Source organism: Meriones unguiculatus, chromosome 7, assembly GCF_030254825.1.
Source record: "Meriones unguiculatus strain TT.TT164.6M chromosome 7, Bangor_MerUng_6.1, whole genome shotgun sequence".
In the NCBI taxonomy this organism is placed as follows: Eukaryota; Metazoa; Chordata; class Mammalia; order Rodentia; family Muridae; genus Meriones; species Meriones unguiculatus.
The window spans coordinates 37,273,095-37,299,594 of NC_083355.1; the positions used below are offsets into that span (position 1 = coordinate 37,273,095).

A 26,500-nucleotide genomic window follows, 5' to 3' on the forward strand; every position below is an offset into this window, starting at 1 on the left:
ATTTTTAGTGACAGTAACTAAGTAATGTCCTTAAGGCAGCTGGCATGTGTGTGTGTGTAAGAATGATAAGCTAAGCTAATTGATGCTCTGGAATAAAGTATAACAATTAAAGTAACGCCCTTAAGGCATTAAGTAATTAATTTGGGTAATGTCAGCTGATTAGCAGCTGGTGCTTGTGAAAGAGCGATAAGCCAAGCCATGCCCCCAACAATGTATAAAAACTGCCTGAGCCTATGCAGGTGTGGCAGGCTAGTCTCTTGATGAGGAAGCCACAAGACCCCACCACTAATCAGCCTATTCCCGAATGGCTGTTTGAAAATCCCTGACCACCTGCAGGAGTCCACCAGCAGAGTCGAATGGTTCTTGAGTCGGGAGTGAGGATTAAAACTAATAAAAAAAAACACACACAGCACACAGGAGACTTTTTAAAGAGGTTCCCGACTTGACAGCCACAGCAGCAAGACGCAAGCAGCGGCCTTAGCAGCAGCAGCCAGCCTGACATTTTTATTGCAGAGTTTTTAAGCCAGAGTAAAAACATCTCAGAGCAATGGGTTAGATTCACACAAGGAGGTGAAATAAGTGGTGTGATCTTCACAAGCTATCCCACCTGCTGTCACAAACAAAAGGAGATGGACTTGCAAATTCTTCCCTGACTTCAGTGAAGGCCTGGTAAAAAGCAGTCTTTCCGGTGAGGTTTAAATATCAAAGCAGCTGCCAGAGCCATGGCTCCCAACAACCATCTTAACAAATCGGCCCTGGAAGGACCACCTTATCAGACTGGCCCTGGAAGGCGGCGCCTGAGCAACCACAGTTTCCTTCCCATCTGAGGCTTGGCAGGAGCAGAGAAGCTCAGAAGCCCATCAAGTCAACAGAAGACGCGTTTGAGGTCCAGCTGGAACTGAGAGACCAAAAGATAAATTAGCAGCTATTATTAAGAGCTGAAGTAGGTGGCTGGAGAAGTCCAGTAATGCCCTGAGGAGAAGGACCACCTTACTGCATTCTTTCTCCACCCACTAGAGATAACAGTTGCTAGGAAACTGGCCCATCCCCCTAGGGAGGGACACCAGGTCATTATGGTCTGGGAACCTTCCTATAGCCAATCGATTCAAAATGTAACATTTTGACCAATAGATGCTTGCCAGGCAGGAATCGCCCCTACCTTGGGCATGCTGGGATAGACCAGAATCTTTAAATGACCCAACTAACCTGGGCACAGCACTCAGCTCTCACCGCTTTGGCAGTGGGTGTGTGTGGGCCCAAGCTGCAGCTTGTAATTTACAATAAAAAGAAGCTCATGTATTTACAGCGGAGTCTAGTTATTCCTGGTCTTTTGGGATTTGTGAACTGGGCAGAACATTTTGGGGGCTCGTCCGGGATCCCAAGACTCCAGGAACCTGACCCGGAGGTTTTTTATGCCAGCCATAAGTGTCTAAATGTTTCTGTGCAGTGTTTGTATGTGCAGTACTTTCTGTTCTCTGTTCTGTAAATTCCTCAGAGCTCAAGGTGTCTGTATCTGGGTAGCAAGACGTGATCAATGTGTTCGCACTGGTGGTCACAGCTGCTGAAGTTCAGGGGGACGCCCCTAGCTTCATCAGTATTTTCAGTATTTTGGTGGGTAATCCGTACTGCCTGGTCCATGTAAGTGCCACTTGGTGTCTCCTGGGGCAACAGCCCACTCTCAGTGTCTCCTGGGGCATCAGTGCCCTTGCCTCCTGTACCCAATGCAGGAGGAATCAGTATGTTCAGCCTGCCCCAGAAGAGTCAGTTTTGGTCCTGGGAATTTTGGCCAGCTGGTGAGTGTTTTTTGTCTCAATGTCTCTGTGCAGTATTTGTTTGTGTCTACCTTCTGTCTTTTGTTCTGAAAGGCCTCACGAAACGTTTAAAATGTATACGTGTGCCTATGTGTCTATAAAGTCTATGAACGTATATGTATAGGTTACCACGTGGTATATGAAGTGCCTCAGGGCCTCACCGCCATCTTGACTTTACCATGTGGGTTATAATGTGACTGCCATCTTAGTATGGGGGAAAAAAAAAGGGAGCCTTGGTCAAATAATTCTCATTTCCTTCTAGGTTAAAAGGATGAGTTTTTTAAAAATTGGTATTGGTTTTAGAAATTACATTGTTTGCACTGGTGGTAAATTCTGGTTTTAAAATCTGGTTTTGACTTTTAAGATTATGATTATGCCCTGTGACTTCTCTTCCTACAAAAGGGGTACATTATTTTGATATTGCAAAAACTGATTTTAAAAAATGTTTAAATGTTTAAAGCTATAATAAAACGTTTAAAGTTTATCAGGCATTTGGGTATAACAATGATCTTGGGTAGTCTAACAGAAAATTTGAAAGTTTCTCGATCCTTTGGGGGAGAATAAAAATACTTTGGTATTTATTTTATTTTACTAAGTAAAACTAAGCCATATGGTTTGTGCTAATTGAGAAAATTGCAGTTTTTAAAATGTATCTTGTGGAGAGCTGTTTGTTTGTTAAGCTGCTTTGTTTATGGAAAAACATGTTTTAACCTAGTTCCTTAAAACTTGTTCTAAGTTCCTTAGAGTTTGTTTATGTTACCTTTATGTTATCTGCTACAGGGAAGTTATTTTAAAAAAGAATTTGGCAGTTTTAGAACTTTTTGTATTAATGTAACCTGTTTTTGCTTTGCCTATAAAAAGCAAATCGTAGATGCTGGGCTCCAGCAAGATCATGTCAGAATGGAAAGGATTTGATGAGAGTTTTTAAGGTATATAGAATGTTGCAGAAGGTTAGTGGATGTATTATAAAAAGCCAGAAAGTTAATATGATTTGAGAAAAAAACTGTATTTAAATATGTTATAATTCATTTAAAAGGCTGGTGATTCCTCATTGCAAAATGTTTTTTATGCTCTTTTAAGGGAAAAGAATTCTGGCTGATAGGTTTGGTATGGCTAGAATAATTTGTACAGTTTAAGATTGTTCTGTACTATTCTGTTATGCAGTTGGTTCTAAAACTTATTTGATCACTATGTTAAAACTTGCAGTTGTGGGGGATTGTGGATGCTCCACAGTGTTTGCTGTATCATCAGCAGCACCTAATGGCTATGTTTGGTATTGTCAGTCTCAGTCTGTGCTAACACATGGCTAGCTGCCATGATAGTTCAGGGATAGAGAGCACGTGGAGCTGTAGTTTTGCTGCCATATTTGTTTAGGACTTCCAGCTGAGTTCAGTTACAGTCGTGGCCAGCCGCCATGCTGGTCCGGAGACAAAGAGGGTAGAGCCATGCAGTTGCGATCATTTTTTTTTAGGTCTCTCAGTTATGTTCAGTCCTCTGATTAGTGCTAAGTGCAAAGCTTTTTACTGTTCAATTTTAATGCAAAGTGGTAGGATCAGCAAGATTTGCTAGCAGATCTATAAACTGTATCTGATAAAAAGGTTTGCTTTGATTTTAGTTCAGAAAGAGCAGATTTAAAGTCATGCTAAATACTGCAGTTGAGCCTTACCTAGTCTCTTTGTTTAGTTTTTTTTTAAGGTTAAGCCTAGGATGGGTAACTATGAAGTTTGCCTATTTGTTTTAAAATATATAGTTCTAGAACGTGCATCTCAGAAATATGCTAGAACTAGAGAGTATAGCATTCTGTTTTATAGGACATGGTTTAGAGCAGATGATAAAGACAAAGAGTAACTCAGATATGCTGGCCCTCAAGCTTGTCAGAGATCTGATAAATATGGAATTTTAACTGTGTAAGCTTATTGTGACAGAAAGTCCCAAAATCCTGGCAGTAGCTCCTCAAGGTCTCTGAGAAGATTTGGGCACAACAACAGATGACTGTGACTCTGGATTGTGGTATGCTAACCACTGTGCAACACTGCCTCAACTGGCCCACTGCTAGGGCCCAGCCAAAACTGTGGACAACTTGAGAGCTATTGTCTCACATTGTGAGAGGCAAGGTAAGGTCAATCTCTCATGTTCCTTTTTCCACAGAAACAGTCTCTCATCTGTGCCTAGCTGGAATGCCTCTGCCCATGATGTTATGAGACCACAGGAGCCAGAGATACTGCCTACGTGATGAACTAGTCATCTCTGTCTTTTTGATTGGCACATGGATTGGTATATTTATTTAGCTTATAATTTATCCTTCTCAGGTCTCTGAACACCTTGATGGCTATGCTAAGCTTATGGTAGTTTTGCAGCTAGAGAGAAGACAATTAGATCCAGTGTTAGCTCATTGATCAGTACATTAGATAGAACTACTGGGTATTAGATCTCTTATTAAGAGAAAAACAGGTTTGCCTTGCTCACAGGACTCATATTAGTTGCCTGTGTCTTAAGATAAATAAATGGGGCCTATGTTGGGTCTGACAATATAGGAGTTTAGGTTGTAAAAATACAGAGAGTGTTATTTGGTTTGGAAAATGTTTTGGGTTGATAAATGCAAAAAAGATTGGAGAGTCTAAGTTGGTTTTTTTCTTTATTACTTACACTTTATTCACTTTGTACATCCCCTGTGGTTCCCTCTCTCCTCCCATCCCAATCCCTCCCTTCCTCTACCCTCTGCATGCATGCCCCTCCCCAAGTCCACTGATAGGGGAGGTCTTCTTTTCCTTCCTTCTGATCCTAGTCAATTAGGTCTCATCAGGAGTGGCTGCATTGTCTTCCTCTGTAGCCTGGAAATGCTGCTTCCCCCTCAGGGGGAGGTAATTAAAGAGCAGACCAATCAGTTCATGTCAGAGACAGTCCCTGTTCCTATTACAATGGAACCCACTTGGATACTGAACTGCCATGGGCTACATCTGTGCAGGAGTCTTAGGTTATTTCCATGCATAGTCCTTGGTTGGAGTATCAGTCTCAGGAAAGACCCCTGTGCTCAGATTTTTTGGTTCTGTTGCTCTCCTTGTGGAGTTCCTGTCCTCTCCAGATCTTACTGTTTCCCACTTCTTTCATAAGATTCCCTGCACTCTGCCCAAAGGTTGCCCATAAGTCTCAGCATCTGCATTGATAGTCTGCAGGTCCTTTGTGTCAGGCTCCTGACTTGTTCCCTCTTTTCTCCTTCTTCTGATGTCCAGCCTCTTTGCCTTTCTGGATAGGAATTGAGCATTTTAGCAAGAGTCCTCCCTCTTGATTAGTTTCTTTAGGTGTAGAATTTTAGTAGGTTTATCCTATATTATATGTCTATATGAGTGAGTATATACTGTGTGCATCTTTTTGCTTCTGGGACAGCTCACTCAGGATGATCTTTTCCAGATCCCACCATTTACCTGCAAATTTCATGATTTCCTTGTTTTTTTTATTGCTGAGTAATATTCTATTGTGTAGATATACCACAATTTGTTCATCCATTCCTCCACTGAGGGGCATCTGGGCTGTTTCCAGCTTCTGGCTATTACAAATAAGATCAAAACCTCAAGAGACAACACATGCTGGAGATGTTGTGGAGAAAGGGGAACCCTCCTGCACTGCTGGTGGGAATGTAAACTTGTACAACCACTCTGGAAAGCAATCTGGCGCTTTCTCAGACAACTAGGAATAGCGCTAAGTTGATGTTTTAAGGTATATAATTATGAGTATAAAGAGATAAAAAATATTTTAAAGCAGATTAAAAATGGGAACTATTTTAAATTTCTCCCCCCTCTTTGCTACTGTTATGCTTATGTTATAAGTTTTCAGAAGTTCAGAGTTTTGGCATTGATCAATAGAGTTGATGGAGCACTGGCTGCTTATTATTCAGTTACCAGGTTGAGATTATAATTTCCTTTGGTTGTCTTCTGAAGATAGACTTAAAGGTGCCTCTCATCATGTTAAAAACATCTGTTTAATGTGTATATCTGACCCAAAAGTCATAGCTTTTACTATGGTATTCTTAATATCTGCCATTTCTGGGGTAGACTTTGACACAGGAATATCTTACACCTATTCCTTCTAGTTGCTTTGTTAAGGAAAATCCAAGCACCCAGGGTTTAGCACTAAAGCCAGTAATGTATTTCTGCCTAACTTTCCAGTATAAACATGGAAATGGGGGCTAAAAGTAGACGCTGAGTGTACAAAAAAATGGCCAAGCTCCGTTGGTGGCTGATTACCAACAGCTATGCCCACAGAAGAAGTGTTACCATGGACATACTTAAGTTGTTTATGAAGGTTATAAAACAGCTAACTTACGCTCATTCCATTGGATGTAGTTTTACCTGTTACTTTCAGAATGTTATATTAGATTTGCTAAATATTTATTTCCTTTTGTGTATCAAAAAAATTCATATGAGTTTCAGGATGTGACCTGGATCTGGCATAGCTCAAAAGGATCACAGATGACATTTTCCCTGGTCTTTCCCATTTAATAGACACATTTTAACTTCTGTCTCCAGTCTGAATTGGTCTCAGCAGATTTTCACCTGTTTGACTCTGTTCTGGGATCAGCTGTGGACTGCAAGCTGGAATCTGGAATTCCTGGAAACTGACATGATTGCTCCCTGCCTCTTCAGGTGTATCAACTAACCAGATGGTTGGGACTGCCCTATTGCCCAGCCTTTGACTGGCATTTCAGCCTCCCTAGTCCCTGATGCCTACGGTCCAATGGTCAGAATTAAAGAAGCTCCAAAAGATGGATCTTTGCCCAAATCCCCCCCCCCCCCAGCAGGCTGAAATGCTAAGTCAAAAGGGGCTGGCTTCCTGACATTAGCTATTATCTTGGGCATCTGCTTAGCTGAAATGGAAACTAATATTGCAGCAACTGGGCTAAAAGCCTAGAGAGACCCTAGAGAAAAATGATAATAGTTCTCCTTGGCTTACTACCCCTATATCTACCCTGAAGGGACCCCTACTCATTTTGATTTTTATCTTTGGGCCTTGTATTTTCAATTTCTTAATGGCTTTCATAAAGAAATGCTTGAGAGCAATACACTAATGGTAGTCAGATCCCATTATAAAAAGGTAAATCTATAAGTTACAAGGGGTCATTTCTGGAAGACCCAAGATTGGGTCTTCAAATGATCATGGAAAAGGGGGAAATGAGAGACCAAAAGATAAACTAGCATCTATTATTAAGAGCTGAAGTAGGTGGGTGGAGAAGTCCAGTAATGCCCTGAGGGGAAGGAGCACCTTACTGCATTCTTTCCCCACCCACTAGAGATAACAGTTGCTAGGAAACTGGCCCATCCCCCTAGGGAGGGATACCAGGTTATTATGGTCTGGGAACCTTCCTATAGCCAATCGATTCAAAATGTAACATTTTGACCAATAGATGCTTGCCAGGCAGGAATGGCCCCCTGCCTTGGGCATGCTGGGATGGACCAGAATCTTTAAATCACCCAACTAACCTGGGCACATCACTCAGCTTCCATTGCTTTGGCAGTGGGTGTGTGTGGGCCCAAGCTGCAACTTGTAATTTACAATAAAAAAGAAGCTCGTGTATTTACAGCAGAGTCTGGTTATTCCTGGTCTTTTGGGGTTCGCGAACTGGGCAGAACAGTACCACCTCTTTCATCCTCATGCTTCTGGACCAGCTTCCCTGTCCCTTCACCACTAGGATAAGCTCTACTGTGCTATCCATGTGTGGTACATGGCCTTCTCTCCTGGGTGCTGAAGCTGGTGAAGGACAGGCCCAGCTCCTGATCTCATGAACCCAGGGCCAGGTCTCCCACTTGCAGCAGTGGTGAGGGGCCAGGGAGATGGAGGGCACATCTCCCTTGTCCTTGCCACCACATGAAAGAGAAGTGGCAGCTCTCCCACATTCATATCCTAGGGGGCCAGGCATCCATAAATCCCACAATGTGAGGCCCACTCCCCTGAGGACTTCAGCATGATAGGGGTGGAGTCAGCTCTTCTGTTCTCATGCCCCAGGGCCAGCTCTCCCAGGACGTCCAGGCAAGGGCAAGCACCAGTTCTGCACAGTCCCCATGTCCCTTGAAGCAGTACAGAGGAGGGACATCTGCCTGGCCTTCTGTGGTAACAGACTCCTGCTACTGCAGGTCCACAGAGCCAGATGTGGTCCATGGTGGCAGCACAGGCCAGCATCCCACCTTGGTCCCAGGTGGCATCACCTGCCACTCACATCACACTGTTCCCCACTGCCCTCAATTCTCTAGTTCTACCTCTCTTCATTGTGCCCACATCTTTCTGTTTCCCTTCCTCTTCCATTTCTCTACCGCTTACACTCCTCTTAGTGAACCCTGGAATCTCTGGGTGTCTGGGGTCATCTCAGGAGTGGCTCTGCAGTACATTATGGTACCAGACAGGGGTCAAATTCGGCAGGGCCCGGTTTCACCAGACCGCAGACTTGCATACGAGTGACGGACAGGTGGTCATCTTGGGCCACCTTCCTGTCCAAGCTTATGCTGTTTTTCTAGTGTTTGTCTCAGGCATATACCTCACTCACCCATCTGAGTGTCCCCATGGAAGGGTCCCAGCGGGCCCACATTCCCAGGCAGGGACTTTCTAGGCTCCAGCTCATTCTCTACTCTAAGAGCCCATCCAGGCCTGCTTGGTGCCTCCAGGCCCCTGACACTAAACTGGTGGCTGTGTCAGTCTTGCCTTCCTCAGGGAATGTTAGGCTACTAATTATTCTGAGGTTCACAGGTCAGACATAGCCTCTCTCCTCAGTGCCACTTACGGATAGACATGTGACAAAGCAGCAACCTCTGCAAGGCCTCTGGGGAAGTCAGTTTAGGGGTCTTCATGGGGTTTATTTTCTCTACAAGTAAAAGAATTAAATGTAGAAAAAATTCGGAGCACATCACAGAGTGTGGAGAGAATGAAACCTCGACTTAGCAGACAGCATCAGCAGAATCAGCCTGTAAAAGGCTTTTTATTAGGGATGATGAAACACACACAGAGCAAGACAGAAACCAAAAGACCCTTAGCAAAGCAGAATGAGCACTCAGGAAGCTGAAGTCCTGTCTCTCCTTGAGGTCTGGGGCTCTTAAGGGTCTTTCATCCCCTATGTAGGATTATTCACTTAGAACAAGACAGGGATGCTGATAGGACCACAAGCTTGAGATAAACACATGCTGGTTGGCCCTTGAACTTGTCTGATTGGTCAGAAGATGGTGGGAAGGCTCTGTGGGCAGGATAAAAGCGCACTAGATGTTTGTTTATGTACTAGGCTTTTGTCTCAGGTCAGGAGCTTAGGCAAGAGGCCTGCCATCTTGTACTTTTACCATCTTTATGATCTGTTCATGGCCTCTCTCTACCTGTGCCTTTTCCTTGTGAAGAAAAGCCCTTCCAAGCTTCCTTCCCTCCCTTCCCTCTTGAGTTTCAGCTTCTGACTATTTCTTTCCAAATCCTCGCTTTGGTTGTTTGCTCTTTCATTTTTCCTCACATTTTCCATTTACCTCTCTCCCATAAACATTGTTCCCTTTCAGCCACATGGATTAGAAAACATGCAGCCCTACACTTTCTGATGGGGAAGGCATGGTGCTGGCTGACGTGTTGGAAAGTCTCTGAAGAAGCTACCTAGAGCAATAGCTGCCCTGAAACTGTGAAGATGCCTGTGGCTCCTTCCATCTCCCAAGCTCAGCTTCCTTGACCAGCCTCCTGACCCTGACCCTGACCCTTCCTCTTCACCAGCCTCCTAACCCTAATCCTAACCCTAACTCTAACTCTAACCATAACCCTTAAGGGTTATGTCTTCTGATCATAACTTCTCTTCCAACAAGATGATCAATACATAAACACTTAATCAATGTTCTCACTTCCATTTGTGCAGTTTTATTGTAGTTTTTCATTGTAAGTATAGAGCTTATTGTATCTCAACAGTTAACTTTATCATTTGCATCAAAACTTAAGAATCTAAAAACAGTAACAAATAACCTGTTTTTTTTTAAACATTTGGTACTAAAAATATCTAATATGTTATACACGAGTTAGATGAAGGTTTTCCTAAAATTCAATTTTTAAATAGAATTTCCTTTTTTAAAAATTAAAATGGTGGGGCTGGAGAGATAGATTTAAAATTTAATTATATTTAGACAAATATATTACAAAGACTCAAAATAAGTTTACTTGTTTTGATGGTATGTGTATGAGTGTTTCCCTGCCTGTATGTGTATGCTCCACACACATGCCTCAGGATCTCTCAGGACAGAAGAAAGTAACGGACCCTGCAGAACAGGTGTTACAGGTGGTTGTGTGTCACCATGGGAGTGCTGGGAACAGACTCCTGGTTGTCTGCAAGAGCAGCAGGTGCTCTGACCTGCAGAGTCAACACTTCATTCCTAAAATGGAACTGTTTAAAACTTAGCAATGCATACATTTCTCTATCTGTGTGTGATTGTGGGAGTGGGTGTCCACGAGCCAGATCTCCCTGTGGAAGTCAGAAGACATCTTTCAGGAGACAATTTTCTCTTTGGAGCACCCGGATGGCTGAAGTTGGAGCTCAGGCCCTCAGGCAAGGTGGCAGATACCTTTCCCCACTGAGCCATCATCACACTGTTCCTCACACAGAATGCTTTCACTAAAGATGCGCGACATGCCTGCAAACCTGACCCTGTAGCCATGCATGTCATCACTGCCAACTTCACTGCCCTTTCCCAGTGCACATCTCTTCCCCTCCAATTAAGATGTCCATTCCTTCTGTTCCTGCTTCTTGTTTTCTTAGATTAATGCAGCTTCCAACCTGTCAACACTGGTGTGTCATTCAATAGACAGCTGCTGCCCTATGAAGTCCTCTTCCACTGATGCTCCCATGAGTTCCCATTGTCTTGAGAGTCCTTCAACTTCCAAGGCTGTCCATGAGGTACCCTACCCACCTGCATGTCTCCACCCTTGACCTAGCCTCCACCTCCAAGTGTTTCTCATGCACCTCAGGACAGTGGCTGTTCTTTGGCAGCAGAATGGTAGGGCGTCCTCTAAGCTAGTTACAGGGTATCTCAAGAGCAGGGATTCATGAAGCCATGGGAACATGTCCTCTTAGTTCCTTGTTCTTCAACGTTCAGAGCCACAGTTCTGCATGCTACAATCTCAAATAATCAAAACATCTAAAACCCAAAAGCCTGGAAGCTTTAGTCTGGAAAAACAGTAAGAATTCTTTGAAAGACATTTGATAATGTTATGAAGAGATCATTTATTTTAGAAACAATAAAATGGCAGAACATTTTGTTGGCATACAACTTTTGGTAAGTATAACTATGCAAACACAATGAAGATTCATCGAAGAAAGATACAAGCAGATAAATTGTATTCATAGAGTCACAGATATGAGAACAAAGTAGATGAAAAATGAAGTAGATTTTAAAATAAGTTGTATTGATAAAGAAATTGATCAGAACAGAAAATGTGGCTAAGGAGGATTGGGGTCTGTGAGCAGCCAGCTCACAGCCCACCAATTGGGATTCTCAGGAAGGGCAACCATCTCTTGAGGAGCACCATCAAAAGTCACAACAGGTTGCCACTACATATAAATCACCCTTAGGGCCAAGTGCTTACAAATTTTATCCTTCACAAATGCAGATGTACAGCAAGGACACTGCTTCCTTTATGAAGGAAATACCAACATTCCAAATAAATGCATAATACTCACACATAAACTCAGTGCTGTCAATACCTTTACATTAAAGGTATTAATGTACAGCACAACGAACTTTATACGAACGTAAAAAATACAGCAAATCAAACCGTAAATGAATAATATCGACATCTTAAGCTCATACTATCATTACTTCGTAAGGAACAATCTCACACATAGAAAATCCAGGCCATGCCGTAGCCCATAGAGACTGCTTGCATTGCCTAATTCCTGAGATCTTCTGACTGTCTTTTTGTAGTCTTACACCCAGGAGACACAATGTTTCCTTTAAGAGAGAAGGAACTCTCCTCAGAGAAAACAGTTGTATTCATTTTCTATGTGTCTTTGATTCAGTTCTGCATACTTTGAGCCTTGTCTGTACAATTTGGACATGTGGAAAAATCCTTGTCAGGTTTTCACACACAAATCACATATTGAACAGCAATAACTCGATACTGAATAGCAACGCTATAACGAAAACGTCTTATTATGTAGCCTCTGTCTTCGTTTTCTATACTAACTGCCTAGGAAGAGTGTCTTCCAAGCATGAAGGCACCCTACACTTCATGGGGAAGGAGTGGCTATGCAGACAGAGACTCTTACTAATCAATTGGTCAATCAATCAATTAATTTTGAGGCAGGGTCTCTCTGCATAGGCCTGCCGGCCCCGGAAATCTGTACATAGACCAGATGACCTGCCTCCCTCCAGGCACTGAATTAAAGGCATAGGCCACATGCCTGGTTCACAACATGTTTTCAAAGCTATGCTTTCTCATTGCCTTCTTGAATGGCCAGTTCCTTTCCCAGAATTTGGCTAGTAGTCCTGTGCAGTTATTCTAAGACAGGTTTCACATAGTTTATAGAATCAGAGAACACCATCACTTATATAACGTGAAGCATCATTGTGCCATAGTCCATTTTCCATGTCAGGTCAGGCTCCAGCCTGACCTGGCCATTAGGACATTTCTCGAAAAGTAAAGTATCTAACTGTGTGTCTAAATTTTCAGAGGTATACTCTTTTGGGACATGCAACTATGATAGACGTTAGCAAGAGCTTTCTCTAAGTCCACTACTGTCTGGTTTGTCAGATAATAGCTTATGGGGTAATGTATTTGCGAGCTTGAATCATATAAGGACACTGCCTTATGACCCAAATATGTTATCTTTATCACGATGCCTATTTTCCCGGTGTAACCACCAACATTTACCAGCGTTTGCTTTAATGTTAGTGCAGTTTGTTTACAATAGCCCTTTAACTTGGAGCCTAGTTCCCTCAGAACAGTTCTATCATCTTCCAGCTCCTCATCTCCACAGACAAAGCTATGCAGGGTCAGGAGACCATCCTGGGAAATATGAAGCACATACGATATGATGACTTCCTGCTCTTCTTGCAGGCCCAGATCCAAAACCCAGCTCTCATGGATGAGCAGCCTTCCCTTAGGAAGTGAGTCCCCCTCTGTCTGGAGTAATTCCTCACATCTTTGCTGTTGTGAGAACCTTTGTGTGCTGAGGGCTGCTGGGGAGCATATCATCCTTCCAGACCCCACTAGAAGAGATAAAATAAACATAACACGTTACAGTGGCCATATGCGGTTAACTTCCACACTTTGCATCCAACCCAGAAGGTGACCACACAAGATACCCAACTCTAACTCAAGAACTGCAAAGCCACAAGTGCAAGGGAGAATTAGAAACTCAAACTGCCAAGGAAAGAGATGAGAAGCAGCTGAACACTCACACTCCTGCCTTCTCCAAGACAGGGTGCATCACAAGCTTGTTCTAGAGAACTCCAGGGTAAGAAGAGTCGGGGGAGCAAAGGGCAGGCTAATGTGAAGACAGAAAGTCAGTCAACAGGAAGCATCAAGGAGGTGATGAGACCTGAGAAGAGCTCAGAGAAACAGGAAGGCTCCACACAGCAAAGGAGGGAACAGACCCCATTTCCAGTGCTGCATGGATGGGAAGAGGATGCCTCAAAGGGGAACACAAAGTAGGCCAAGCCTCCCGGGGTGAGCATAGATTTACACAGCCACAAGGTAAATGCACAGGTCTTGAAAGCCTTGTATCCAGTACAGGAATTGGAAGGGACACTGTTACCTTCTACTTGACACTCATAGGTCTTAGAAGCCTTCTATCCAATGCAGGAGTTGGAAGGGACAATGTCACCTTCACCTGACAGGTTTGTAGTCTATGATTTTGTAAAACCTAGTTTAGTTAGGGTTCTTAAACACCTCTACCTCCCTTCCAACCATCAAAGTCAGATAGGAGAGAAAGAAGGTTAGTAGGAACAAAGACTTCTTTAGATGTAGCTCCTTGTGTGTGATTCCACTCTCTGTCATCAGGACTCCACAGTCCAGTCACACAGCAAACAGCAAAGGAATCAGCAGAAGCAGAACTGAGAGTTCTCTGGAATGTAGCAAGGCAAAGCAGTGCGAAATGAGGAGAAGCCAAGCAAAGCGTTTTCTGTCTGTCTGTGGGCTCTTATTTATCTCTTCTCAGAGTCCACACAAGGGTGTTTTCCAGCTGGAAAAAACCAGGCCTCTTACACCAAGCAGTTTCCAGCTGACAGAGATCATGCACACTCTCAAGAGTCTGTTATCAGCTGACAAAGATCATGGTCCCTTTCACAAGTCTGTTTTCAGCAATGGGTAAAGCATTTCCACATCGCACACTTGGGACCAAAACAATAAAAGACATAAAACAACAAAACTTCCACAGGTTGGCAGTGGAGAGGATTTTGTCTGTCCTGTCTCAGAGTGTGACATGTTGCCAGGTGCTATGTGTGTGTGTGTGTGTGTGTTTGTGTGTGTGTGTGTGTGTTTGTGTGTGTGTGTGTGTGTTTGTGTGTGTGTGTGTTTGTGTGTGTGTGTGTGTGTGTGTGTGTGTGTGTGTGTGTGTGTGTGTGTGTCAGGAGCAAGGGAGGCAGCTTTATTGGGGGTGGTTACTGTTTGAAACAAAGTTACTCTAGGGACCAGGAAACAAGTAGTAATCCCAGTGCAGGAAGCCTTAAGACACATTTCAACACAGAGCACAGTTGAGGCAAGAAGATTTGGACACAGTCACAGCCACCACCCTAGGCAGCTGCAGTGAAAGTACCTGGAAACTGAGCACTCTGCCTCGTAGCATCTGGATTGTCACAGAAAAACCGAGTACAGGGAATGTGTGGTGGAATGCTTGCCTGAAGAGTCCATTTATCACTTCGCATAATAAAACCTGAGAAGACAATGGTAATTTTAAGTTTCCCATAGGCCATACTATTCAATAACTGTTGAAAAACTGTATTAAAAGTTTCAGTTGAACTATGTTTTCCTAATAGAAAATAGGGTTAGGTTCTGAGGTTACATTTTGAGGTCAAATAAAAATTGCAAAATTAAATTTTGATGATACTGAATTGCTCTACACTCATGGAAACATAACAGTAAAAAGTGCAGTCATAGGAGTCGAATATGTTGACAATTAAATGGGGCCCTTTTACTTTGTGTTATTTGCTTTTTTCAGCAGGACACAGGGTATCTCAAAGCCCACACTGGCCACAAACTGACTATGTAGTCAAGGATGAGCTTGAGTTTCTGATTCACCTGCCTCCACTTCCAGAGACTGTGGACCATAAGTGCATCACCACGCCCAGTTCTACGATTGTATGTGGCAGAGCAATCAAAATCAGGCATTCTAACAAGCTAGGCCAGCACCGTTCCAACTTAGAAATGACCCCATGCTCTGTTTTTTTATCTTTTCGTAAAACAAAACAAAACAAAACAAAAATGACAGTTAAATCCAGAAGAAAAAAAAAAAACCTGCAGGCTGGTAAAGAACTGAGTTTGTGAACAGTTTGAGGAAGCTTGCATGTTCAGAGATTGTATGAGTTTCTGGTGCTAGTTCCATGTGGAGCTTTTCTATTCTAAAACCAGATTAAAATGGCAGCCTTTTTCTTTCCTTCTGACAAAAATGTAGGGTTCTATTTTGTGTAGTAATGTGAGAAGAATCTCACATGTAGATTTTGGGTGAAAGGGAAAAGAGATTTAAAAAAAAAACCCTAATTGGCAAATTCTAGGTGAGTTTCTGAAAGGAACACAGTGCATCCAATACTTGCTTGGAGAACAACCAAAATGGCCAAACAAAAAACAGTATTCTTTCCATAACCTGAATTTGTGATTTATCTGTCACTGTTAGTGAAAGATGACGGACACAGAAAATTGACAATGAGAAATGAGATCAGAGCAGCGTGTACATGAGGGTGGGCTACAGAATTTGTTGCAGTAGGAGAGATTTGAACAAGCAAGCCAGGAATAGTCTGGAAAGAGGCAAAAAGAACTTAATAGGCAGTTCTTATTGGATGAGCAGTAGTTCAGGATACAGATAGGACAGTGTCCATGAAAGGCTAGCTAATCTGCTTTCTGATGGAAATAGCCATGCCAGTGACTAGAGACCACTTTCAATATTCTTTTGCAGGACACTAGGGCACACTTTTCCCTGGTCTGAAACTTGGCATGGATCTCAGTGAAAAGGCCTTTGAAGAGAATTATGAGTTCCAGTCACTGGGGAAGCAGGCTGTATCAGACGTGGCCAATGTGAGGGAAACAGTTTCTAGTGTTGCTGAAAGCAGCTAAGACATTTTCCAGAAAAAAAAAAATCTTCTAGTGTGTAGAAGAAAAGAAGAGGCTGAGAAATATGGACTGTATCTAGCAGGGGTCAGTAAACTAGCTCTTGACACATGAGCAATTTTAAGGTTGGCCAAGTCCCAGAGAGCAATCTTCCAACCCCCTTAGCCAAACATAAACTGATAATCTCCTCTCCTCAACCTGCTGTGGCATCCATCTGGAGCTTGACCCACTCCTCGGCAGTAAACTTCTTCACGCAGCCGTCTTCCACATGCCAGGACTCAGGCTCTGCAGCGAACACTGCACAGCAGAATCTCTCCACTCTCAGCGCACAGACATATGAACACGCAGCTCCTGGTCTGTGCACTTCGATGAATCTGCACGTGTACTTTATGTTCTCCTTCTCCTCACAGAAGTGAGTGACAGGCAGCTGCTGGATGCACTGTTCTATTTCATTCTCTAGATGCACAAGATCCCTCTTTTCTGCCTCAAAACCAATTATTTGCTGCTTCTTCCCATCTAAACCAATGAACAAATATCCCCCATCTGCGTTTGCAAATGCAGAGATAGTTTGAGGGAGACTCTCTAAAATATTTTCTTTGGGGGACAGTTTAACTTCAGCATGTGTGGATTCGGCAAAACAGAATGTCTCCTCATAGGACAAGCACGCCCTGTTAAATAAGTCAACACATTCATTTGGTACTTCATTACAGGAACTTTGTCTGGACCCTGATGTCTCTTGAGAGTGCTTCACGGCTCTGAGGACCTGCACTGCTTCAGGTGCTTTCAGTTCAACTGAAAATGACAATTTTCTCTTGTAGAAATTAGTTTTCTTGGTGGTGATACGCTGAAGTAAGTTATTCTGAGTCCATGCTTTCACAAAAATGAAAAAGTAGCATCTGTCCTGCATGAAGTCTAGGTGTTGATGAATTAATGGCAGGATACCACGTAAAGAATCTTCCAAGTCCAGTCCTATCCCATCTCTGGTGAAGCTGTAGTTTTGATTTTTAATGGGAGCCTTGACCACGCCCCCTCCAGAATTCAGCAGAGCACACACAGCCAGTGAGATATTTTTGGCCTCACTTCTTCTCAGGTCACAATTCTTCATCAACTTCCTATTCTTCTCTCCAAGTGTGACTTCTCCTGGGGATAGGACCAATTCAGGATAGTCTGTCTCCTGATCGACACTGACATTCATTTTCCAAGCACTCACTGTGTTTCCCAGATGAAATCCTTTCCTGTAAGACAGACAGAACCCTTACAGCCATTACAGAAGAACCTAAGCAGCGAGACCCAGCTCTGCTTTACCAGACCCAGCTCAACCATCTGTGAGGCTCTGGATGAGAAAGTGTGACATTCAGAAATGATGCTTGTTTAGGGTCTGTTGGGACATTTTTAACTGACCACGATAACGGGCACTTTGTAGGGCTGGAACGTTGGCTCAGCGCTTAAGAGCACTTACTGCTCTTGCAAAGGACCAGGCTCCAGTTTCCAGCATTGATATGGGGGTCACACCACTCAACACTCCTGCCTCAAGGAATCTAACACCTTTTCTGACCTCCATGGACACCAGGCATACCCATGATACACACACACATACATGCAGACAACAACTCATACAGATTTAAAAAACAAAAAGACTAAAAAATAATTTAATTTCCTTGTATAACATAGTACAATGTAGGAAAACTGGGACAATGGAGTTTCTTAATTCAAAACTATTAGAAGAGGATAATAGACAACCATGTCAGCAGATTTAAAATTTACAGAGAGACATTTAACGTAAGTTCCTGCTGCAGACAGTATGTTCTGTCTAACCTCTCTTTGATGACCCCATCCCATCTGTTCTCACCTTCCCTTCGACATTTTCCCCTCTACTTTCATGTCTCATACACACACATGGTTTTACGGATGTATAAAATATCACAACTGAAAAGAGAACTTGGAGGTTTGTCTTTCTGAGACTGGTTTCATTCACTGAATCTGATTATGTCCTGTGGTGTCCATTTCCCTCCCCCCTTTCTTTTGTGGATGTTGGGGTGACACTCGGGGCTTTGCATCTGTCAGGTAAGCATTCTCCAGGAGGCACACGAAGGCCCCTCTCCTCCTTCAATGTAGGGATTCTCCATTCTCCATCTTTCTCCTGGTGCTGCCTCTCTGTTCTCAGGTCTTATTTTTGTCTTTTCATTTTCTCAGGACTTTTTTTTCCTAATCTTATGATGTCTTATTTAAGCCATTATTTAGACGTTCTCTGTTCTAGTCCTAGGATTTCTGACTGACTTTCTCTTGCTGCTTCCTACCTCTTCCCCATATGACAAAGGACAATCATACAAATACAAATCAGACAAAGGACAATAAACAAAGTTTACATACTTTGAATCTTTCAGTCTTCCTGGCCTGGAATGCCGTCTTCCCTGGAGAGCATTCCCGGGACACTTATGTTGAACACAGGTCTCTGTGAATGTCTGTCGATTCACATCTTTCACCTGTGGGGTATGTCCAGCGATCATGTCTTCAAATAACTTCTCACCTCCTTTCTTACTTCAGATTCTGGGGATGGAAACAGTTACTGTGTTAGTGTTTGTGATCATCGTCCATGCAATGTTGGACTCTGGGTGTTTTCTTCAGGTCCTTTTTATGCTCTTTGGGTTGCATGGTTTCATTGGTCTTTTCTTTAACTTTACAGGTTTTTATTTTTCCTCCCTACTAAGGCTGGTATTGGACCTTTTCAAATATTGCTTTTACATTCCATTTGTGCAGTCTTCTAAATCCTGTTTGGTTCCTTTCTGTGATATTTAATGAATTGATTTATTCTGAAAAGTATTATACTGGCTAGTTAAATAAATCCTAACTACCCTGTCATCAAACCACAGTTAGTCTAGTCCTCAGAATCCAAGGCAGAGCAACTCCATTTTGCAGTGAAACTCCTTCTTCCCTGTTCAACATGACAGACTCTAGAAAAGAAGCCATGCTTTCCACACTTGGGTAGTGTGTGCTGATATCAGCAGAATCCTAATAAAGGCCCATAAGGTCTTCCAATAAACACAGTTTTCTCAGGGCTGGAGAGATGTCCTAGCAGTTAATTGCACTGAGTGCTCTTCCAGAGGTAATAGGTTCAATTCCCAGCATCCATTGTTGGCTCACAAACATTTGTAACTCAGACATTCTTGCAGAGAAAGTACTGAAAGATACAAAATAAATAAATTATGAAAAATTAGTACTAAAAATATGTAAACACAAGTTTCCCACAATACTAATATACTTGGATTACTGCTGCCCTCAGCCTTGTTCTCTGCATGTAGCCCTGGCTGTCCTGGTCTCACTCTAGACCAGGCTGGCCTTTCACTCACAGATATCTGCCTGCCTCTGGCTCCCTGAGTTCTGGGATTACAGGCCTGGACCACCATGTCTGGGTGTGTTATTGTTCTTAAAACTTTTTTTGTATGGATGTTCTTCCTGTGTGTATGTCTGTGAACCATCTGTATGGTGTCTTTGGAGGCCAGAAGATGACATTGGGACAACTGACTGGAAGTTACAAATGGTTGTGAGCTGCCCTGTGGGTGCTAGGAATAGACCGCAGGTCCTGTAGAAGAGCAGCCAGGGCTCTGAATTGCTGACCACTCTTTTCCACCTTTGTCTGTCTGTCTTTCTTTGTTCCTTTTTTCCTTCCTACTTCATTCTTTCCTTACTGATATAACTGTTGTGTATTCAGAGTAAACACTGACTTTTAGTGCTAGGTCTGGTGATGCATCCTGTAATCCCAGCTAGCCTGGAGGCTGAGGCAGAAACTTCACAAGTTCAAAGCCAGCCTGAGCAACTTAGCAAAACTTATTCTCCAAATACCAAGTTCACAGCCCTTGCTCAGTGTGTTCTTGGCCCTAGGATCCACACTCAGCACACAAACATAAATCTAATTTCGTAGCTTTCAAAGGAGAAGACACTGTTGTTTGCTGTAGGCACCCTCTTCTGCAAAGGCCCCTCTCACATGACAGACATTTTATAGTCCCTCAGCAACAGCTCTCAATAAGCAAGCCCACTTCTTGCTCACTGCTGTCTTAGTTCTACTCCCATCAAATCAGGTGCCTTAGCTTCCTTACCTAAGTGAGCTCATACAGGAGTTTCCCTTCTGTGCCTGGCTTACTTTACCTGACAGAATGTTATTCAGGTTCACCGTGGTACTCACAAATGACTATATTTCCTTCCCTTTAAGACTCCATGCCAGTCCACTGTGTGTGTGTGCTAAGTACATCTTCTGTACCCATCATCTGTCTGTCTATCTTAGGCTGATTTCACATTTTGACTTTTCCAAACTGCAGCCACAGCCAGGGACATGCAGGTATCTCTCTGGCATAAGAGTTCACTCCCCTTGGACGTAACTACTAGTGTTTCTCACTTACTGAGAAGCCACTATGGTTTACCAGGTAGCTGCTCTCGTTCATATTCTCCCTTCCGTACTGTGCAGTGAGCTCTTTCCTGAACATATGTGCCCACTTGCGTCCTTCATCTTTTTGATAATGGATTGCAGGAGCAGGAGCTGGAGAGATGGCTCCGTGCACAAGAGCACCCGCTATTCTTACAAAAGACTCAAGTTCCATTTATTCACATAAAATAAAATTAGTCATAAACTGAAGGGATGGCTCAGCAGTTAAGAACACTGGCTGCTTGTCTAGAGGACCCAGATTCAATTCCCAGCATCCCCATGTGGTTCATCGCCTCTGTAACCCCAGCTCGGGGTGTTCTGTCTCCCTCTTCTATCTCTGTAGGCACCGGCACACACATACATACACACAGACAAAACAATCCAGAGTTATATCATAGTAATGTAAAGAATAAAGAAATCAGTCAGTGTGACAAGAGTAAATCATATTTCCTGTGCTTCCTGCATCTCCTCAGTGATTAGTGACATTAACATTTTTGTCAAATGCCTCTTGGCCCTTCGTGAATCTACCGTGAATGCTCCCCACCACCTCCACTTCACTCTCTGTCCACTGTGGACTCCTGAAGAGACCAGGATCTGGGGCTTCTCCTCTATCAACACCCCAACTGTGGGGTCTGAAATGTATCTCTTTAGTCCATTTGTAGCTTGGATGTGTCTTTAGTGTGAGCTCTTTCATCCTTCTCCAAACAGAGAGCTCACTTGAGTTTCTGGTTGTAGGTTCAAGTCTCTAAGAGGATGGGGCATCCTCAAGGGGCTCTGATGACCTACACCAACCTCTAGAAGAGGTTGTGGAGATGCCAGGGAGACAAAGCTACGAGGAGAGACAGAAACTGGGGTTTACTGGAGAGGGTAGATGAATCACCAACCCCCTTTTCATCCCAGAAAAATAGACTGGACCTGCCATTTGGGGGACATAAAGAGAAAGAAAATATGGTAGCAGGAGGCTGGTAAGGACCTGGATTTCTTGATTTGTCCTGGAATCTGAGTTCCTTGAAGTCCTTGGTGTTCAAATGGGGAACTTCAGGTTTTGTGGTCTCCTCCGGAATAGGGGCCCTGCAAGGATGAGATTTCCTTCAATGTTGAATGCAGTTTCTTCTTGATAAATCATTAACTTTTATGAGTTCTGGGTGTGGGTTGGGCGTCTTTGTTTTTGTTTAACGTTTCTATAGAAGAGAATGAAGTGCTTTCGTCCCTTCCTCTTCCTTCTCTCTCTGCCCAGGGTTAACTGAACTCTGGTCTATAACCATCTCTCTCCACCTCAGCCTCCCCAGTACCTGTGATTACAGGCACATCCCATCATGCTGTTATCATGTCCAGGACAGCATTCCACCTGTTATTATTTGACTTACGATTCTGTGTATATGATGCTCTTGGCAGTATCACTGTTGAGAGGTGCGAGGGTGGAGTTTACAGCAGCTTCAGGAAATGAGTGGGAAGTGCTGGCTGCAGGGACAAGGCTCTGCCTTGATCTGTGGACCCTTCTGGGTAGAACAGCTGTGAGGCACACAGGTGTGGCCTTGTTAGAGGAAGTGTCACTTTGGTGGGGTTGGCTTTGTGGTCTCCTGTGCTTAAGCGCCGCCCAGAGTGAAAGTAGTCTCCTCCCCAGGCTGCCTGAGGACACAGTCTCCTGACTGCCTTGGGATCAAGATGGAGAACTCTCAGCTCCAGCACTATGTCTGCAATGTTTCCTGCCATGATGATAATGGACTAAACCTCTGAAAGTGTGAACCAGCCCCAATTAAATGTTTGACACTGTACGAAAAAAGTTGCCTTGGTCACGGTGTGTCTTCACAGCAGTAAAATCTTAACAAAGACACCGGGAACTATAGATGGGGAAGTTTGTGAGCTACCACGAGTCTGCTGGGAACCAAACCCAGGTCCTCTGCAAGAGCACTAAGTGACCTGAGCCACTGAGCATCCCTACAGACCCTGCATAAACTGCCACTTAGTATCATACTGAGTATTAATGTACAGGTTCTGACTAAGGTCAGGACAGCTGAGATAGAGATGGCTTCAGGGCGGATGATGTAATATATGTGAGGATCAGGGCTCATCATGACTGAAGCTTGAGACATCTACTGCTTTTCACTTATTTAAATTCTGTTTCTGTTACTTTTGTCTCTATGCCTTTTGAGGCAGGCTCTTGCTATGTAGCTTTGCCTCTGCCTGAAACCTGCTTTGTGGAGCAGGCTGTCCACTTAACTCACAGAGATCCATCTGCAAGTTCCTCCCGAATGTTGGAATTAAAGGCATGTGCATCCCACCACTTGTGGCTTCAGGACTGACTTTCATTTGGCCCAATGGCTCTCTCATACAGCTCCTCAAATCTACATGTAGATATGGTTCAGGGATATTTAAAAAAAATCCTATTAGAATGGGACATGGGAACCCTGAGAAGAGATAAAAATATTAAATTGCACAAAGTAAGAAATAGATTTCTGAAGAAGAAAGATCTTGTGGGAAAAGTGTTCGACTCTAGGAAACCAATTCAGATGAACACGAAAGGATGCACCTGAATTCCTGACTCACTCTACAAGGAGGTAATATTATGCAAGACTACAAAATGGCAGGCACACTACAGAAGTTCCCTGAAGCTGACTTCTGGGTCATGTGATAAACTGCTTAGATAGGTGGTATTCACCTTTGGGCTTTTCCCAGAAACTTTGTCTTGGGCTGGTCTGTGGAGACATACTCAAAACCCGACAGGAGACAGGCCCAGAGTTCCCTGTCTATTACAAACCAACACTTTCCCTCCAGGTTGCCCAAACTTTTAGATCTAGGCAAGCAGAAAGACACTCACTGTCCCAAGAGAAGATCAGACTGGCCATGCATTCAGATAGGCCCCAGCTAAAGGGAAGCTTTTGAACACGTGGTGAAAGTACACAGATAGAGTCAGGCTAGAAGAAGAAGTCTTGACTCCCAGAAGATGAAGAGCAACGAAGCCAGGTCAGTGTAAACGCTCAGTCACATTTACACTGAAAGCTTACCAAGGGTGTTCATGTGATGTAATTGCGCTTGAAACACACAGCAAGATGTCTGTTTGCACCTTGATGATAATTCTGCTTCATGGAAGAGCTAATTAGTGTGAGTGTGTGTGTGAGTGCCAGTTACTACCTATTTCTACACAGGAGGGCTGCCCAGACAGGAGCCTGCTTTCCCTAAGCTCCTGCCAGAGATCTTGAGCTCCACCCAAAAGGCTGCAAGGAGCCAAGGCTGGTTGGTGTTGGCCTTAGGAGGCTGGTGTAGGCATTGTGAGCTTGAGGCATGCAGAACACGCACAGTGAATTACAGGCCAGCCTGGGGTATACAACAAGACCCTGTCTGCCTCCCTCCCCTTCCAAAAGGCTAAAACAAAACCACAACCAGGCTAAACTGCATGTGAGGAGGCCTGTACTGCTGAGAAGGGAGCCGTTTCCTTTCTGCCTGCTCAGAAGCTGCAGGCCCATCCTGTTCTATGTACTGCTAAGCAACCTGTGCTACCCTCTCCCTACCAAGCCCTCCCATCCAGCACCCCTGAAACAGGCCCTGTCCGAAGCCAGCACCTTTGGTTCACTCTGCACATGGAAAGGAGACAGAAATCAAGTCTCACACCAAAGTGCAAAAGGACTATGCCCGCGCCCCTGGGACCTTTCAAACTCAGTGGTGCTACAGTGCCTTCACCCTTACAGGAGCTGTGGGTTTGCCTGGAACAGTGGCCACCTCAGTTTCGAGACCTCAGCTGTGAAAACTGCCTGCGGTGCATACCTACTATCTTAGGGCACACAGTTATGGACACACAGTGTTTTAAACCCAAGGAAGACACCAGAGCTCATCAAATTCCAAGACTGAAGTAAAGCTCAGCAATCTCCTGGAGCCTTGGCTATCATTTCTCAGGTAGTACGTTTTCAAATTGTAGCGTTGACTCTGGGGAAAATCTCTCAGAAGGGAACTGGGAACGCGGGGTATCTCGTCAGTTATCTTTGGCAGAAAAGAAGATGACACTGAGATAGCTTTACTCTGCCTTAAATGCAGGTGGATAAGAAAGCACAGTTGGAACAGGAGTAGAAGGATCTTGTCTCCTGGGGAACAAAACCAAATGAAAACACCAAACAAACCAACCCTAGATCACTCTTTTTCTCCTGGGCTGGTATTTTGCATTTCCCTTGGGGAAGCAAAGTTCTCATTTTGTAGATAACAAATGGTACTACAAGCCACATTTTTGCTGACCTTCCAGGAGCCATGCTTTCTCAACATACAACAAGGTCAGATCTCTAAGAGGATAGGAAACATGCAAGGGACTCTGGACATCCACACAGGCCTGCCCTACACACTTCACCATGACCTCCCTCTTCTTACCTCACTAGCCAGCCTTAGAACAAGCATAACGTGCCCTCTCCCAGCGACTTTAAACCTTTCCTCCATCTAAAAGAAAGGAAGGCATTCTCTCTTACCCCGAGTTTCTGTGGTCCCCAAGGCCTCAGCAGCCTGTGCTTCGAGAGAGGAGGCTGTGAAGACACCAAGGAGTCCAGATTCCTAGAAGGAAAACAGCCAGGGGTTACCTGAGAGGGATGGTTGTGCTGGCAACTGCCGCCCCACATCCACCCAGAGCCAGTAAGTACACAGGACCTGAGGTTTGGTGGGGACAGAGAGATGGCAGGGTTGGACCTGGCTCACTTACTCTGTGTCCCTGAAGAGCAGAGCACTGGTAGGCCTTCAGGCGATGCCCTTGTCAAAGAGGCAGGAAGTGTGCTCTGGGGTGGCCGCAGTTCTGCCTAGGCAAGTCTGGCAGAAGAATTGGTTTTGAGGAGCCAAGGCATAGGCACCAGTTGAATATATATAGCCACGTCACTGGCTGAGGTGAAGTGGAGTCAGCACCTCCTTTTTATGCCAGTTTATGAGTTAAACTGAGTCAACATTCTGGGACTTTGAACATTTCATCACTCCAGGAAGTAGAATGGGGAACTTAAATGCTTTCTGCAATTGTTACTCAAATGGCGACAAGAAAAAAATAGTGAAAGTACATGGGAGACACAGGGCACAGAATGAAGGAGCAGGCTGGAGGGTAGAGGCTCAGGGAAACTTTTTGCTGTATAGTAAAGACCTGTAGGAAAAAAGAAATAAAGTGCTTGTCTCTTAGAAGGAGACACAGCCTTTCTGTCTTTACCAGCTTTCCCAGAGCAGCCAGGGCCCCAGTGCTTCAAAGAGCTGGTGCTGGGAGGGGTGGAGGAGGAGAGCTGGGGGTGTCCTGGAGAGACCAGAAGGAGCGTGCCCAAGGCTGCTAAGCCAGTGCAGACAGAAGGGACGCCCCCTTCGCACTGCAAGACAAAGGCTCCAGTGGCCTCCTACCACTTAGTTTGGTTCAGTTTTTATACTAGGTACGGGCAGTGCATGCTTTTCCAGCTCTTTGCCTCTAGGAGCCATCTCAAGAAAACTGGGTGGTTTGTTTGTTTGTTTGTTTGTTTGTTTGCAGGGTGGGACACGTTTCAGTACATGCATATTTTACAAACATTGGGTTTCTTCTGACATTGTCCTAAACGCAAATGACATGTTTTGGGTCATATTCGCCCCTTTAAATGGTCTCATTTCCAGTGCCCACAGGTTTGAATGCACAGGGGCCAAAATACCCAACTCACTGGGGTCTCTGTGGTGTCAATTTTCTGGGGAGCAACACTGAATCCCTCCCCCTGACTCAAGTGCCTGTTGGTGGAAGCACAGCCCATCTTTTACAGTATTTGAGCAAGCAACTTGCCTGGGGAACTAAAAAAAAAAAATTCCAGGTGCTGGAGAGATGGCTCAGCGGTTAAGAGCACTGTCTGCTCTTCCAAAGGACCCAGGTTCAATTCCCAGCACCCACATGGCAGCTCACAACTGTCTGTAACTCCAGTTCCAAGGGATCTGATACCTTCACTCCTACATAAATAAAATTAAAAAAAAAAAAAACAATTAAAAAAACATATTAAAAAAAATTCCACGGTGTTGTGCTGAAAGAGAAGAAGGCTCCAGAAGCCCTGGTTTGCAC

The 26,500-nt window shown here is 44.0% G+C and overlaps 1 protein-coding gene and 1 pseudogene across 3 annotated transcripts; both read right to left on the reverse strand.

Annotated features, from left to right (window-relative positions):
• Positions 1 to 8,509: 8,509 nt before the first annotated feature.
• On the reverse strand, positions 8,510 to 8,626 carry LOC132655679 (small nucleolar RNA SNORA17; annotated as a pseudogene).
• Positions 8,627 to 11,026: 2,400 nt separating this feature from the next.
• On the reverse strand, positions 11,027 to 25,319 carry LOC110553792 (schlafen family member 2-like). 3 transcript variants are annotated; one of them, XM_060387138.1, is made up of 8 exons: positions 25,160 to 25,319; positions 24,933 to 25,014; positions 21,852 to 21,996; positions 21,458 to 21,555; positions 18,438 to 18,614; positions 16,266 to 17,302; positions 14,563 to 14,679; positions 11,027 to 13,015 (listed from the first exon to the last, which is right to left on the reverse strand). In XM_060387138.1, the coding sequence occupies exons 5-8, from the start codon at positions 18,572 to 18,574 to the stop codon at positions 12,465 to 12,467; spliced, it is 1,842 nt and encodes a 613-aa protein (XP_060243121.1). In that variant the 5' UTR covers positions 18,575 to 18,614; positions 21,458 to 21,555; positions 21,852 to 21,996; positions 24,933 to 25,014; positions 25,160 to 25,319; the 3' UTR covers positions 11,027 to 12,464. The 3 variants fall into 3 exon arrangements, with proteins under 3 accessions (XP_060243121.1, XP_060243122.1, XP_060243123.1); XM_060387139.1 differs by lacking the exon at positions 21,852 to 21,996; XM_060387140.1 differs by lacking the exons at positions 21,458 to 21,555; positions 21,852 to 21,996.
• Between the last annotated feature and the right edge of the window lie 1,181 nt (positions 25,320 to 26,500).